Source organism: Tinamus guttatus, unplaced genomic scaffold (assembly GCF_059628265.1).
Source record: "Tinamus guttatus ecotype Peru unplaced genomic scaffold, ASM5962826v1 Tinamus_guttatus_pri_ptg000538l, whole genome shotgun sequence".
Lineage (NCBI taxonomy): Eukaryota > Metazoa > Chordata > Aves > Tinamiformes > Tinamidae > Tinamus > Tinamus guttatus.
In genome coordinates, this window is record NW_028289072.1 from 52,792 (window position 1) to 69,676 (window position 16,885).

Genomic DNA, 16,885 nt, shown 5'->3' on the forward strand with positions numbered 1-16,885 from the left:
GTGTTTCGATTGCTCTGTAACAGATGTAGTTTCTAGTTTGTCAGATTAGCAACCCTCCAAATTCTTCTTGGGATCAACGGGGCAGACTGGCTGCCTCTTGCCCAGACAGCAGTGGAAAAGCTTCCTACACTGTGTTTAACTACTGCTGCTCCATGCCAGCATGCAACCAGCAGCAAAAAGAATCCAGCCTGGGCTCCCCTAGGTCAGTCCCACTCACAGAGTTAGCAGTCCAAGCTCTCAGGCGAGCAGGCCCGAACGTGCATAACGGGAAGGGACATGGGACCGCGAGATGCTGTGGTTTTTGTGCAGGCCTCCGTGTGCAGCTACAAGAGAGCACCAGTGTCCCTGCAAGAGGAGGACCCCGGGGAGCTGCCTGTTAAGCTGCTGCGGGACAGCTCGAGCCCCACAAAAGCAGCATCTGAGGCTCCCTCCAAGTCTGGTTTCTGCTCTCAAAGGGCAGGTTTTGACACCTCCTGGTCCCTAGCACGGGCAGGCAGGCTGCTCCCCGCATGCGCAGCACGCTACAGTTCATGTCCCGCAGCGCCACGCTGAGCGACGCGTGGAGAAAAGCCTCCCCCCTTGCCATCCCCACAGTAGCAGTGTCTCTTCCGCCGAGACCCTGCAGTGCTTCTGAGCAGCTCCCAGCATGAAGGTGTCTGTGCTGCCCCCGTCCTGCTCTCCTGCTTCCAGCCCACTCCGAGCTCTCAGCAGTTTTGAGCTTTATTACCTATGGCCACAGCCTAAGCTGCCCTCCTTCAAATGGGGTGTCCGTTTCACACAAGCTCTCACTGTGCCTGAGCAGATTGTTTTTTTCCAGATCCAACAACAGGATGAGAACCAAGAAAGATCATGTGAGCCGAGTGCAGCCCGAGTTTAGGTCCTGATGCCAAGAGATTGTCACGTGCCAAGCAGGAACACTTCTGGTCAAAGCAGTGAAGGGGGAATCTCCAGGAGAAGCAAACCTCCCTGAGGAGCAGACCAGGGGACACGCTCTGTTCTCAGCTCTCGCTGCGCCAGCCCCGTGTGTAGCCCAGGCACTTCCTCCAGTTCCTGCTGGACTGCCCAGAGTTGCTGGCCGAGGTCGCAGTAAAACACAGGGCTGAGGGAAGAGGGAGACACTCCAAGGGAGGCACCGGGGCTGCTGCCTGCAGCTCTTGCAGTCTCTGCACTCACTCACTGCTGTAGCTCAGGCGGGTGTTTCCAGCGTTCTTGGCTCTTTCCTTCCGTAGGCATCATCCTCGAGGTCCGACCTCATGCAGGGAGCCTTCCCCACCCACCCCACATTCCCCAAGCTTTGCAAGTTCCTTAGAGTGGTCCATTCCCCAAGACTGGTGAGCATGATCCCTACTTCAAAACAAGCATGGCCTCTGTCCCGTCCTGCCTTTGCAAATAGAGTCCGTGAGTGAGGTAGTATTCCCGTCGGAGGAAGGCATAGAAATAATCCGAGACGAGCAGGATCTGCAAAAGTGAAACGTTCAGACACATCACTAAAGTTTCCAAAAAAAGGGATAAAGGGGACATGTGTTTGTGACAGCCAGGGAAAGGATTTAAGATCTTATGCTGTTCGTGGTGTTTTGTGAGAGGAGCCACAGCAGCCATGCGAATGTTCCTTGGCCTTGATCTCACATAACAAAACCAAGGGAGGGTCAAAGCGATCACAGCTTGGACGCAGCACGTCCATGAAGAGGCCAAACCGCACGACAGCGGCAGGCCTAGCTGTGCACAGCTTTCCCGACCACCCCAAAGCCCGCGTGCGTCCTGCTTCATGCGAGTGCTGTAATTCAGCCAGCCCAAGTGCTGAAAGCTGAGGCCTTTGCGATTGTGACTGTTCCTCAGTGGCAATTTACACCAGAAAGGCTTGGAGACTTGCAGGCAGAAGAGGAACCTTATAGATGCACCTCAGCAAACAGGAGTTCTTGGCAGTGTAACAGAACAACATGTGCTAAGAGGCAAGGAGGAGCGCAGAGGGACCGAAGCTGCAGCTTTGCAGCACAATATGCAAGGGCAGCATCAGAGTACGGCACTCCTATCCCCACTATGTCCCCATCTCCTTCCTGCCCTGTGAAGTGCTCTCAGTGGGGCAGACAACCCTGTGCTTAAGCTCGTGCTCTGGTTCTTTTAAATGGAGAACAGTGATGGTTGCCCCTAAAAAGCACCCTTTTCCCCCGATCTAGTTTAGAACATGCTGCTACACAAATCGATGCTGAACCATCCTGCTTGGCTGGGAGGGTGAAAGTCCCCCAGGCTGGAATTGCCTCCAGCTACTTTGTAATGTGAAATCACAGCTGGAATACCTTGGAATATCTTGGGAGTGCACGGAGCGGGGAAGCCTGACATCCATCACGGGGTCACCCCCTCCTGAAGCCCCTCCTGAAGTGTTGTGCTGCGTTGTCAGGAGGACAGCGAGGAAAGGGCAGAGGTGCCCGGCAAGGGAGAAAGCAGTAGCACTGATTCGGGTGCCTGCTCTGCTGCGCGCTGTGGCTGACGGTGGCCACACTCCATCAACTCCTTTTTTTTCCCAATTAAACTTATTTGCAGATTTCTTTTCACAGGAAAAGAAAGAACAGGGGCTGGCGGCGATGGGGCTAGGTTCTTCTCATAAGAAACAAGAAAAGCAGAGAGGAGATTTTTGCTCTGTTTGCATTTATACAGAGCACAAAACCTTGCACAATCTGCTACAGCTTTCTCAAATAGGAAATCAAATCCTCTTAGGACACCAACAGCCACCTGCAACTGCAGCTTCACGCAGCAGCACACGGTAGCAGCTGTGTACACTGGACCTCATCCTGCAGGGTGGTAAGCTCCGTCTTCCCTGATGCCAGTGAGTCCCTTCCCTAGAAGGGCATCCCCTTGCGAGAAGCAGGGAGAGCCCCGGCACGACAGGGACCCCACGTCCTGCCTCAGCCCCACGTTTCAGTGAGTTGGAATGCTTTGCTTCAAGAAAAAAAATATGGTACCATGTCCCACTTCATGAGTTCTTGTTTCCCTGTGGGTCCCCCTGCCCTGCACTGCCCCACGCTCCCCTCTGAGCTGCCCTTCTCCGTTGGCACCGGCCGTTAGTCCTGCTGCACGGAGCCGCTTTCCTTGGCTGCCCAGCGGCAGCACGGCTGAGCTGCGCGGAGCTCGAGCGCAGCGACGGCGCGGACACCGCGAGGCTCTGCTGCGCAGCAGGGCCGCGTGGGGAGGACGAGGCCGACTGCAGCTCCAAGCTGCTGGGCAGGATCAGGCGGGATGCAAAGGGCCAGGCCCACACTGCAGAATTGCTGCTGCTGACCGGACACCCGCTCCGCCGCACTCCCAAAGCGCTGCCATGCCGGCTTCGTTCTACTGACCTGCCCTATGTTGAAAGTCAACGTGATGGCGTAATAAAAATTGGAGTTGGCACTTCCTGCATAAATCCACAGATGCCACAGGACGGGGAACAGGAGGGAGCAGAAAATGAGCAGGCAAGACAGGATGAAGATGTTCTGCAGGACTGCAAAAGCAAAGCAAACTGTTACAAAGGGGCATTTGGTAACCAGCCCTGATCAGGCAATGGCAGTGAAGAGGCAACACTTCTCTCCAGCAATCATCTTTTACATTTGTTTCGCTAACTCTAGCAAGAGAATTATTAAGGAATCCATTATAGGTTTCCTTTGAAATAAACAACTTTGCTGGCGTAGGAATCTCTTACTTGTAGCTCCTTCCTTCTAGGTCCTGCTTCTAAAGAGATGTTCTTCTGCTGAGGCCTCTGGCTTTTTCAGAATCGAGACCACAGCTGAGACCAAGTGTCTGTTAAAGGCAACTTCATTTCCCCTTCTAAGGATCATAAAGCCCTGGCCCTGGTAATTCCCTTCCCAAATGCAGGATAAGAGCGGCTGAAAGGCTGAGCCTCGGCCTGAGGCTCAAACACGGCTATTTGGGCGGCTGTGCTAGAGGCATGAGGGCTCCTCTCCCTGCAGGGACTTGGTCCTTCCTTGCTTTGAGGTGCTTGGAACACACAGCTCTCCTGACGGGAGATTCAGGATTGGGATTGCTGCAGCCACAGCACGCGCAGGGCCCACGGCTGCTTTGGCCTTAGCTATCGGCAGCAGGGGACCCGCGGAGCAGATGGGCTCAGACTGCCCTATTTTACTGCCCACCACTGATGCTGCAGAGAACCAGCATTTAAATAAGGCCAAATACACCCAAAGTGCTTGGGGCTGCTGCCGATGCCTCCTGATGCAGGATGGGCTTGTTAACCATAATGGCACCTGCCCGGGCGAGAGGAGACTGCAGTAAAAGCCCAGGGCAGCCCGGCAGGATTGGTCAAAGCAGCTGCTTTGCAGTGACTTCAGCAGACAAGGCCAGGAAAAATGCAGCTCCTTGGGAGTATTAGACTTGCAAAAACTCCCCTGTGTAGCAAGTCCCACAGACAGAGCTTGAAAATCAGCAGGGAGCAGCTCTGGTGATTAAAGAACTAAACAGGTCATTATGAAGCACATAAGAAAAACTAGACCACAGCTTGCACGAATCCAGTTACTTTCACTCTCAGCAAACAAGCAGGTGCAAACAAAGAGGCACTGCAAGGGTGCAGGATTTTAAGGCTGGGAGACCCATCAGGAACAGCACACAAATTCCACAGCCTCAAATGGGATTGAAACCTGCCAGGGCTGCATTCAAAGGGCTGAGGTATTTCACATAAGCCACATCCTTTGAGCAAGATGGTCAAAGGTTGTTACAGCAAATGTGATCTTCAGAAGAATTTGGAAAGAAAGGGAAGGTAATGCAAAAGTGAGAATTCCCCCTGTGATGTCTCTCAATCCCACTCCTAAAATTACTTCAGAGATTGTATCACTGGAAATAAAGTTTGCTTCCAGATGGCCCCACGAGCCTCGTTTGGTTTAGTGGTGAGTTACTGGGCAGCCCCCCTTCCCATTCCAGTTAAGGATCAACGAAACATGAAGAACTCACATCTGTAAAGGTGGCTCCAGACTGGGAGGAAGGCCATGTAGAGCGCGACGTCTCCCACTGTGGGGTAGGACTTGAAGATGGAGATGATGGCGATCTGGACGAACATGAAGAACATGGGGTGCTCCCTGGAAGAGAAGGGGGACACAGACTGGAAACTCAGGTCAGCAAGGCACAACACACTGCAGGCTGGGATGCCAGCGCCCATTCCAAGCCGTTGGAATAAGCCCATTGTGAACCGAGGCAATCGGGGGATGTTTTTATCAGAAAGAAGGGTAAACTTGTTGGCAATGCTCCACCAACAATATCCCCGAGTTACCACTTTGCTTTAGCACTAAAGAACTGGTTCCAGCCAGGAGTTCTTGCTTTCTGACCCCACTGGCTTATTCTGGCAGGAAACAGGCATCTGTATTGCCTAATGTGCTCCCTCTTCCACACCTGTGGAACACCTGAAGACCTTCCACCCAGGCAGTTTTCTCCGTTAACAGGGGAAGTGGAGGGACTGAGGATGCAATATCAGTTGGATGTGCTCTCTTTCCAGATTTCAGATATTATTAATCTGAAGATTAATTAAAATGACCCCACTGCAGCTTTTCGTGACACTGACAGGGAAACAAGATGAAGGAAAATATCCAAGAGCCCCACACAGCACTTTAGGTGACAGTGAGGTGTTTTCTTACGCTGCATTCACAGGAAATGTAAGTGATAGTCACACACTCTGACCACAGGCTACTCAGAGCCTTCCAAACACATAGAGAGCAGGGCACGGTTCAAGCAGAGGCAGGAGTGAGTGTCTATCTGCTGCCTCCCCTGAACCCTGGCCATGACTAATGGCACTTTGCCGGAGAAGAATCCTTCCAGCTCCAAACATCAGTGCAGGTTATTAAAATGGCAAAAAAAAAAAAAAAGGACTTCCAAGAGTGTACAAGAGTACAGCAGCAGGAGGCCCCTCAGCCACAGCCTGCTGAAAAAGGGGATCTCGGGGGTCTTGGTTCTTTGCTTCTCCTCAAAGCAGGGCCTGCGCTAAGCTCCTAGCAGATTGTTCCCTGGCTGTCTTCACCACGACTCTCTTCTCTTACATGCAGTCAAAACCTCCCCTCTCTCAAGTAATGGCACCGTCTCTTAGTCTCCTTCCATGCACGTCAGCAGAAGGCCTGGCTCTGCCTTCTCAATAACCTCCATCTAGACATTGAAAAGCTGCTATCAGGACCCTTTGAAACTTTTTTTTCTCCAGGCTGAAGAAGCCCAGTTCTCCCAGCTTCTCCTTGGTCTCCAGTCCTCCGACCAGCTTTGTGATCCTCCATTGGACTTCATTAATTTTATCAACATCTTTCTTCTACTGAGAGGCCAAAAACTGCAGTATTCCAGACGTGGTTTAAAGAGTAACTTCTCCCTTTATCTGCCAGCTACACTCCTGTTGATAGGAGTTCATGGCTTCTAAGTGATATGAACCATTTGCCCATTCCAATCCAGCACATGCGTTAATATTTTGCTTGAGAGAAAAATTATCAAACTCTGGGCAATGAGCAGGATAGCCTCATGCAAAACCTGTCTTTTCCAGGCTCTCAGATCCAGTCATCTGGTGCCAGCCTCATAAGCTTCCATTGGGCAATCATGACTTAGTTCACTAAGAGCTTAAACATTTTTTCAGATAGCAAATACGCCAGTGAAGAAGAATATATCTCACAAAAGGCTTTATTCCTCTCAGTCTCATGAGCAGAGACTAAACAGCATAAAATCCAGAATCTGTCAATGCAAAAAGAGTCAAAAAATTAGCAAAGACACATACTTACTTTAGCTTTACTGCCAAGGGAATGGTATAGAAAAACACGTTGATTTGAAACACACATACGAAGAAAAGACTAAAGTGCTCAAACATCTCCGCAAAGAAGTACCAGAAAAGGCCAATATTGGGTGTCAGATCTGGAACTGAAAGGCTGAAATTTAAAAGGAAAAGTCAAGGTAGTATTTTTAAACAATTGTTTTACACTGCTGCTGTTTCATTAACAAATCACTGTGTGCTATTGAATGGAGGACCTAAACTTTAAAAATGTGAAAGAGAAACCAAAGAGACAAAAATCTGGAGGGGAAAAAAAGGGATCAATCCTTCCTTATGTCCTTTGCATCTAAACCACACCTGTGCAGATATTTGTCTAAGTGGCTCAAAATCCCCAGAGAAGAAAATTTCACAACCACAGTAGCTCAATGATCAAACCCATTTTCAAAAGGCTCAGTGGAAAACAAGCAGTTTCTCTCACCTATTCCTCCCATCTCCCATTTTCTCTAATTCTGGCTATTACTTAGTTAACAGTCTGGCTAATGCCAGCTCTTTTTCTCTTCCCGCATTGCCAGTGAAATCAGAGACTGCACATTCCTGAGGACAGGAAGTGCTGCTCCTCTATGTGAGACACAAGAAACAACACAGAGGGGCTCACACTGAAAAACAGTAAGAATTCCTATACTTACATAAACCCGTAAACAGATGGGATAAAATCCCAGGAGTTGAGGAGGAAGAAGGAAAGGCAGATGATCACCACCAGGCTGCACAGGTACAGCGCTGCATACTGCGTGCTATAGAGCCAGAAGCTTTTACTTTTCAGTTTCACTGGTATAAACTGACGCTGAAAGCAGAACACAAACAGGTTGATCAGCTGGAAAGACATAAACAAGCCTCGGTGTCCAGAACATCTTTTAAAACTGATGAAAAAGTATCAAATCCTGGCACTGCCGCCCTGGCAGGAGCAGCCTTCAAGCACAACCTGCTGGGGGTTCTTCCCTCAGACCAGTTAAACCATAGACGCTGTGCTGGAAAATCAAGCAGAGTATGACAGGCAGGTATTTCACACCGAGGGCCCTGCGTACATCATGACAAGTTTTACACAGGGTCAAATACTTTGGAAATTGCTCAGAATTGTGCACACGGACTAACGGACTCGCTGAATCAGACAATTCCCTTTTCCTTCTGCTCAGCCACCCCATCGAATCCTTCCTATTCCGCATGCCAGGCCTGCAATGTTCTCCTCACGTGCTGTCTTCGGCTCAGTAGCAAAGAGTGGCCTCAGCTTCAAACCTACCTCGCCGCAGCGGTGCCTGCCGGCCTGGAGCAGTGGCTACGTGGCAAGGTGGCAGATACCTCTGAATGACCAAGGCCAGCCCTGATGGGACCCAACAACTGTGAGCCGAGGGCGAGAGGCACAAGAGCAACCTGCTGAGCACAGCCATTCCCATCAGGGCTCCAAACTTTCCATGGCCTGAGCAGAGAGGCACTTTCTCTGAAACTCAGTACTTGCCCCTGACTCCCCTCTCTCACTAGTGGAGAGGAGCTGCCTCTGCACAGACATGACCGGACAATGGGGATACAGTTAAAAATCACTTACCTGTAGAAGGTAAAGGAGGGCCGGAGCAAACAGTGTGACAGGGTATAGTGACTGGTAGGTTGCTAAGGCCAGAAATATTGCACTGAGGAAGGCACTACCTGCAAAGAGAAAAAATAAAGTTCATTCAGAAGGAAAAATTAGTAACAACAGCCCTAGAGACAAGAAGTCCAAAGGGCTTTACAAACACCAGAAGGCTACTTATTGAGCAGCAGAATGTGTCCTGGAGAATGCCCTTTTGTTACCTACACTTTTGAAAGGAGAATGACTCATACCCAAGTAATTTTCCTACACGAAACAAGGTTTATATTCCCCATAATTTACATAAAGATATTCATATAACCCAGCCTATATATATGGTAGTCACTCATGCTGGCCCTTGTTTGCGAGGAGTCACTTAAGTCATTTCTGCATGAAACACCTTACATGGCTGGCCATGCCACATGCCACTGTCACCAGAAGGTGCCAGGGCACTCCGTGAAGCTCTCAGCCTCACAAGGGAAGGTCTGCAACTGAAGGACAGTAGTGGCCTCAGCCCTGGTTACAGATAGCAAAACTGAGGTTCGGAAAGGACTGGCCCAGATTTTTCAAATTGTCTTTAAATATAAACGTGTCTGTGGAGGCCTTATGCGCGGCAGCTTGGGTTGAGCTCCCTGCTGATGAGCTCATTGCCCAAGCACCTTATCTGCGGCTGTGGCATTGCCTCCCACCCAAAGATCAAGTTCAAATGGTCTCAGATCACAAATCAAAACACAGAAGCACCCAGTGCAGTATCCTGGTTAGAACTTGTTGTTTTATGTCACTTGATCAAACTTATCAGTTATAATACAACTTAGCAAGAACCCTGAGTAAGTTCACTGGGCTATTTACCAGACGTGTCCAGCCACTGACATCAAATACTCGACAAGCTCTGCTGCTTCCATCTTTCAAAAGAGAAAGTATGCCTTGTGGTAGGTCTTCTCCAACTACAGTTAAAATCTCCTATGCAGTAGCTTCCCTATGCTCTATTTTATGGAGCATTAAATTCTGCATAGTGCTAAAGGACTGGTACCCAGAACTCACTGTCTAATATTCTCTTTGCCCACTTCCAACACTAGAGGCTGCCACACACCAAATCAGGCCGAGAAGGCACGGGACAGCAAGGGCAAATACCGTCCTGGCCACGGCAAAACTGTGTCTTACTGTGTCAGCAAGACAAAAATCAGGTTAAAAATCAGGTTAGCCAAATGGACCCTGCTCCTTTGCGTTGGCAAATACTTTTAAATGAAAACTCTTCTTGCCTCACTAGTCAATAACTGGAGATTGTTTTCCTTTTGGAAATACTGAAATATTAAAAATAAATAAATAAACAAGCAAACTACTGTACCAGCTTTCTTTGCAAGGTCTAGTTCCAGGCACTTCCAGAAACTAGAGAACAAACTGGATTAACTTTTCTAGTCTGGGTATTTGTGTGCTGTGCATTGTTCCTTACTCCCCAGAGCTCCACTAGCTGATTTCATGCTGAGGTTACAACTGTGAGTGAAAGCCAAATTAGTATTTCCAATAACTTTACTTGGAAGGATTTCTTCATGTAGAAAAGAAAAAGCAGCAGAACATTATGACCTCCTAGAATACAATGCACACACACGGGTGTCTTTGGAAACAGAAATGGACCCAGGAAAAGAAGTCAGTTTTTAAGAGATGAAACTCATAGGCACACTGGGCTGAGAGTTTTGCCTTGAGGTAGTCCCGTGGCTCTTGTGATTTCACACAGAATTTAGATACAGCTGCAGTCCAGCTTCTGATGTGTCCCACTAATATCTTTGTAGTAAGCACATTCGTAAAGATCTACATGGATTTAATTTTCACAACTTCTAAAATCTTTATGGAAGGGCATGAAGAGTAATTTTTTCTCAATGTTTTACCTTTTATTGTAGCTAAAATGAAGAATGCAATGATAGTATTGTTGATAGAGCAGGTGGACTTTGCCACACAAGACATCACAGTATAAGGATTTAAGAGATAGCTGAAAAAGAGCAAAAACTGTGGTTATATTCATGCCATTCAAAGGATGTAACATTAAACACAGAGAAGGTCAATGGCAAATAAAATACAATTTGCCATTTTATTTTGTTTATGTATATCTTATGGGTTCCTCTCATCATCAAATTAATTCAGCTGAACTGGTGCTTTTGTCCGAAGCAAAACGCAGATCTTTGGATTGTAGCCTAGGACACAATGGCCATAGGAGCACACAGCAGAAATGGAGATGGTTGGGACGACATCTAAATGTCCTGTTATGTCCTATAAAATAATTAACAAAATGTTTCTTGCTTCTCAGAAGCTATGTGAATATATTCAGTCAGAGCTACAAACATTGCTCCAAAGTGAATTCTTTATGCTTCTCACATCTACTGCCCCTGAAGAGGTAACAAAAATAAGACAGAAATGATTCTTTGTGGTACATCAGGAGCCCTATTCCACCTACCGTGGCAGTTCAGTTCCTTAGATTCAGCACAGCACGATCTGAGCAGGAGAGTCACTCCTCCTTATGGGGATAATTTACTGCCTCTCAGGGCCCAAGGTGGCAGTTTAAAATACACCAGCTTTTTATATGCAAACCGAGCATAGCAAACCTAGAATAAACACCTACTTTCTAGAATACAACCACATTTTAATTATTAAGGATGCTGGCTTCTTTTAAAAATGAGAATTATAATGATCTTGTTTAACTCCCTCCTGCTACATACTAAAAGTTTTCTGGACTGAAAAGACACCTGAAATACTTGGGAGGTAGAAAATTAGTTTTGAAGACATAAGCATAAAGGCAAAATACATATTTCAAAGGGCCTGAGCAAATTTACCTTTTAACCACATACTTTTGGAAGAATGTCTGCTTTTCATTTTCGAACTGAGTATTTTCTAATTGAGTACTCAGGGCTGAAGAGATGTGATGTGCAATGGGAATTTCACACTTTATGAAAGAAAAATCTTCAACAAATGCTGAAACCTCAAATCAAACACACAAAATCCAAGGAGAGGCGAGGAATCGGCTGCTGCTGCCTCCAAGGAGCGATACTTACCACAGCGCGACCTTGAGGGGGATGTAGTGCATTTCCATGGGCGTCCGGATGAGCTCAGCCACGTCTGATGCATATTTATCCAGCTCTATTAGAAGCTTTTGTTTTTTAAACTGAACAAGGGAGAATGACCAAAGACTGTCAGATGAGGAAAGTCCCTATTTGTTACCAATTACGATTTCCCTTATCTTGGAACCTTCTGTGAGTCCCGTGTAATGTGCTACGTGTTGTACAGACAGAAGAAACAAAATCTCTCCTTTCCCAAATACTTAACAATTGAAGTTGAAGATGAGAAAAAGCAGATAATCCCCATTTCTTTGAACTTCCTTAATTGTCTGTGTCTACTTCTTGAAACAGTCGACAGTGAATTCACCACATCAGAGTTTAATACTCTCTATCTTCCTAAAGTGTTTGGTTCTCCAATGAAATGTTGGCTTTATAAATTCACTGTTAACACACAAGCCCCACAGAAACTGAGCAGCCTTTGTTATTTTGAAAACATGCACTTCAACGTCAAGTCTCCTTTACAGATGTGAAATATGCCTTCATCTATCCTTCATCTATCTTACTCTATGATGCTAACAATTTTGCATGCTTCCAACTTCCACAAGAATCAGTACATGTTCCAAAAACTCCCATTTCCTCATCTGTCATGACTCTACAGCAGCCTGCATTTCATTGACTGCATTTTATTCTACTCAAGAATTAGTTAAATTCTTTGAACTCCTTTCAGATTAAAGGATCTACACCTCTGAGGTGCTCTAGTGCAGTGCGCAATCCTTGTACACTAATTTGCCTCACCTCATAACAGCGACACAAGAGAACTGAAAAGCATCCTAGCTGGATAACTGCATTCAAGTCCCCATATTTGCTCATCATCTAGAGACAAGCAGATTTACTTGCTACTGCCAAGGAACGAGGATTATGTAATACTGGATTTGCTGCCACATGTTTTCTTTGGCTCAAGAAATTCATAAGTGTTGGGTGAAGGAGGACCAGCAGCATTGATGCGTCAGCTTACCACAACTTTGTTGAAGTCCTGGATGGCCAAGTAAAGGGCAACAGCAGTCAGCACATCAGTTATCTGAGAAAGGAAGGCAGAGAAAGACTGACTTCAGGTAAAACAAGTAAATGGAGAAAAAGACACGGGGCACCCTTGCAATCACAGTAACACACACACACACAAAGCTTTAAAACCACTATTTAGATTGGTGATTTGTACAGTGGAATTCACCACTGAGGCCTGAAGCCATGTGCTATACTAAAGATATTAATATTTACCTGACAAGAGAATGGGGAATTAAGGCTAATCAATGATTAATAGAAAGAAACATGCAAGGATAACAGAAAGAATCCGTGGTCTAATTAGAGCAGAGGGCAGCACCCGGCTGGCTAAATCCACCTGCCCAATACTGCAGTGTGGCAGTCTCGCGCGGGCTCGAACCCAGCAGGCCACCTGAGCCACCTGCACAAGCACAGCCCGGAGGGCAGGTCTGCTCGTGACCACCCAGAAGCAGCCTGAGCACAGAGGCTCCCCGAGGTGGCCGGCACAGCCAGCCCCATGACTTTTGTCCTTCCGAATTAGGCAGAATTTGTGGAACAGTTTACGCATTTGGAGCCGTGGCCCTCTCCTGCTCTCACTGCATTGCTGGCAGTGGGTTTTACTGAAAAAATCATGCAGTGCAGGGAGACAGAACAGTAATCTGGGGGGAAACAAATGTTGTTATTTTGACTGTTGCTTGGTTTTTGGGGGACACAAAACCCACTGTACTTGTAAGATGTAAGCTTTGAGACTTGAAACCAACTTATCCAGTCAAGGACTGTCAAAACAAACAACCAAACAAACAACCAAACAAAGGGAATAACTTTAGAGCAAGGGAGAAACCTCGGTCAGGGTTTGTACAGGCACAGCAGCCTCTCTGGATGAACCAGGAGCTCAGGAGGAAACTGAACAACAAGGAGACCGAAGGTCCCTGATTCTTGCTGGAGTGAAAGGGAAGTCACACTCAGCATGTCACAGAATGGGACCTTCTCAGGGGCACTTACCATGAATACCAGCTCAGCATATTCAATCAAGAAGTGAAAGAGGTAAATTATCAGCGGGGTCTAAGAGAAAGCAGAAGGGAAACGCATGTCAAACACAGCCCGTCTACCTTCGGACGAAACAGCTGATAATTTCAAGGGAGAAATGTAGTAAGACTGTGCAAGACTGGAAAAGATAATTTTTCTTCTGCAGTGCAGTTACGTTACAGTAATGCGTCTCATCAGACCACACTGACCGATCTTCTTGCTTACAAAGTTTTCAGAACATTTTTAAAAAGATTTTATCAATTTTGAAAATTATAATTTATTCAAAATTCTAAATTTTGCTACCATGCAGTTACATATGAAAGCATATCTGGAAAACCTTTTTTTCTAGAGAATTATTTTCTATTTTTTCCCTAAATTTTCTAAATTTTATTTGCATTATACTTCTAAAATTATTTCCCACACTGCTGATTTCACTGCTTAGCCTGTTGTTCAGATGCATCTTTTATAAACCCAAAAGGAAGACAGGATGTTAACAAAATAAAGCAGTGGGACCTGCAATCCTATTAGCCTCAGATTTCCATAGCTCTTCCCTTTTAGGGCTAGAAGAAGAGCAACTTTAGAAATTATTCCTTTGACAGAAGATACAGTATATTTACATGGTGTAAACTGAGTCTTTACTGTGAGAAAATGTGTTTCTTTTAAAATACTTTCGAAGTAACATGATGCTATAAAAAAGCATTGAAAAATACGGGGAGTTATGTTTAAATAAGAGGACTTTATTGAGAATAACAAGTTTTCAGAGCTACACAGAGTATCTGACACTCATAAGTGATGTGTAAGAGCACTTTGATAGCAGTAAGAGTATTCCAGCACATGAAGCCCCACAGGTGCTCACATGTTTGAAGGAATGAAGTGATTTTCAAGAGGAGGAATGATTGTACTGCATGCTCATGCTAATATTAATATTTCTGCACACGCAGTAGCAGCTTGGAGAGCCCCATCCGGCGCTTCCCACACCAGCTTTCTGCTGGCCTGGCAGAACACACGTAATTACTGATAACCCACGTGCAGTCTCGTAACTGTGCAGTGTGTCCGGGAAACTCCAGATGCTGCCATTCGGTTGGGCTGTGCTCAGAATGCCAGTGACACTTTCCCTGCCCGTTCCTGCCTGGGAAATGGTTGGCTGTAACAGAGCATTCTCCTTCTCAAAGCTCTCCCCGGGGAAGACGTCTCACGTGCAGGACCCCAGCGCAAAGTCTGTCATTAGCAACTAGCTGACAAGTGACAACCTGCCCGTCCTGGTCACGCTGGTCGCTGCACGGAGCTGTCACACAGGCAGCCACATGAGCCCAAGGTTTTTGAGGTCTTTCGGATAGGAAAGTTCCCAAACCTTCACCACGCCACAAGCAGTAAGATGAAGAAAAGTGCACGCAAAAATCATGTTTGGGATGAAACATGCTTACCAACCTCATGGAAAACAGCTCCAGAATACGGCGAGACCCCTAAGTCCAGCAGAGCTAATCCCTCGACCACTGAAACACACAAAACGCCTGCATTAGAATGGAGAAAAACCTCATGATGGTAAAAACACCATTTCCAATATCCCTGCAGTGATAAGGATCTCACATGAAATCACTACCTGAATGAATGACAAAACTGTACAACAAGCAACTAAATGGAACATTTTCCTTACTTATTTCTACCGTGCAAATTTCCTCTGAACTTTGAGTCATGATTTACTTATTTACTCCAGGCAACCAAAACTCTCAGAGCTATAGTTATAAAATCACACGTAGAAATTTTGCTAATTTACAAGTCATATGTTATATGACACATGGTACGTACACTGGAGAAATATTTCACTCTCGAAGGATGACCGTGACATTCCCTTTTAAAATGCACCCGTAAAAACCCTATAATTTGAATTATTTTGTAAAATTAGATGCAGAAGGGCCCCAAATGCCCCAAACTTGATACACGCAATAAAAGAACAGAAGCTAATAGACATCACGAGGCGATGCTGCAAGCTTCATCTGTTGCTGAAACTGGCTGCCGCTGGGCGGCCTTCATCTCGATCCTCTGCAGTTAAAGCGTGTACTGAAATGTGCACCCATTTTGCACAGGGCTTCCACCCTGCCGAGCGGGAGGGCTCTTTGGGAATTAAGCAGATATAGCGAGGGAACACAGAATCACAGAATGCTTAAGGTTGGAAGGGACCTCTAGAGGGCATCTAGTCCAGCTCCCCTGCACACGCAGGGTCATATATGGGGTCCAGACATTCCCGAAGCCAGAGGGAAATGAAGTGGGAGACAACAGGAAGGTTCAACAAGAGGTTCTCAGGTCGGCGAGACGCTAGAGGTGGATTCTGTCCCTGCCACAGGGTTTTCACATGACGGCAGCCTTTCAGCCCAGTTCAAGCTGGCCCTTTTAGGACTCCTTAGACACTTGACTTGGTGCTATAAGACTTACAAAGCACTGACTTGCCAGGACATTTTGGGACATTCTTTTGAACTGCGAAATACTCTGCAGTGTGAAGCACAGGCCTTACAGCTTCTTATATACTCACTCTTCCAACCTTTATTATTCTGTGCCGCTTTTTTTTTTCACCTGAAAACTACGATAATATTATGTGCATAATATCAGTATATTATATTTTTAAAGGAACAGCTTAAAAACAAATTACAGTTCATGAGTGGCTCTGAGAACAAAGGATGTTACACAAGTGCCTCGATTAACCTGAAGTTCAGCCTTGGGGGCAGAATTTGTAGGAAACAACGGCAATTGGGCACGGAAAACACAGCGAAGCCGGGAAGCTGGGGGCACCCAAGGGGAGAAGCCCCTGAGGGGACCCGTCGGGGCTGCGCTGCGCCCCACTCGGGGCCCGTGTGTCCCGGGCCGCCGAGGCCTTCGCGCGCGGCGCGTCCCGCGCTCGCTCCCGGCTGCTGGCCCGGCCGCGCCGCTCCGCCGCGGGGCCTCACCTCGCTTCCAGGCGTTCAGGGGCGAGGCCACCTCCACCCGCTCGGAGATGAAGGCGGCCAGGCTGGAGCGGTAGAGCGCGGCGCGCACCGTCACGGCCGCCACCACCGCCAGCACCAAGGGAGCCGCCATCTCCGCGCGCTGGCGCCGGCGCCGGCGCGGCCGCCGCTGTAGTTCACGCGCGGCGCTGCGGAACGCGGCGCCTACGAGCCCGCCCGCCCGCGGGACTACATTTCCCAGGAGCGCCCGCGGCGCGCCGGCCGGCCGCTGCCCGGCGCCGCCGCGAGCTACGGCGCGCGGAGCGCGGCAAACCTAGCGGTGGCGCGAAGCAGCGGCCGCGCCTCGCGGGGGCGGCCGTGGTCGCCGTTGTCGCCGTGGTTGATCCGTGTTGCGCTTCCACGGCCTCCCCACGTGGAGGGACTCTGGGCACTTTCGTTGAGAATTAATCAGTAAGACCTGTTAATCAGAAAACTAAGAAAAAAAAAAAAACATTAATTTTGCACACATTTTTGTTTT

At 47.6% G+C, this 16,885-nt stretch overlaps 1 protein-coding gene across 1 annotated transcript; it reads right to left on the bottom strand.

Annotated features, from left to right (window-relative positions):
- Positions 1-1,279: 1,279 nt before the first annotated feature.
- Positions 1,280-16,502, bottom strand: LOC104565842 (GPI-anchor transamidase component PIGU). Its single transcript, XM_088534099.1, has 12 exons — positions 16,372-16,502; positions 14,861-14,925; positions 13,409-13,468; positions 12,384-12,446; positions 11,366-11,475; positions 10,208-10,308; positions 8,307-8,404; positions 7,396-7,550; positions 6,723-6,866; positions 4,933-5,057; positions 3,333-3,475; positions 1,280-1,458 (listed from the first exon to the last, which is right to left on the bottom strand). The coding sequence occupies exons 1-12, from the start codon at positions 16,499-16,501 to the stop codon at positions 1,345-1,347; spliced, it is 1,308 nt and encodes a 435-aa protein (XP_088390225.1). The 5' UTR covers position 16,502; the 3' UTR covers positions 1,280-1,344.
- Positions 16,503-16,885: the final 383 nt, after the last annotated feature.

Excerpts from the sequence above, each read along its gene's own strand:
- LOC104565842 (XM_088534099.1), bottom strand. The coding sequence starts at position 16,501 with ATGGCGGCTCCCTTGGTGCTGGCGGTGGTGGCGGCCGTGACGGTGCGC. Across the intron at positions 13,469-14,860 it reads CTGGAGCTGTTTTCCATGAG|ACCCCGCTGATAATTTACCT; the intron begins GTTGGTAAGCAT and ends GCTTTCTCTTAG. Across the intron at positions 3,476-4,932 it reads CTGGAGCCACCTTTACAGAT|TCCTGCAGAACATCTTCATC; the intron begins GTGAGTTCTTCA and ends TTGCTTTTGCAG.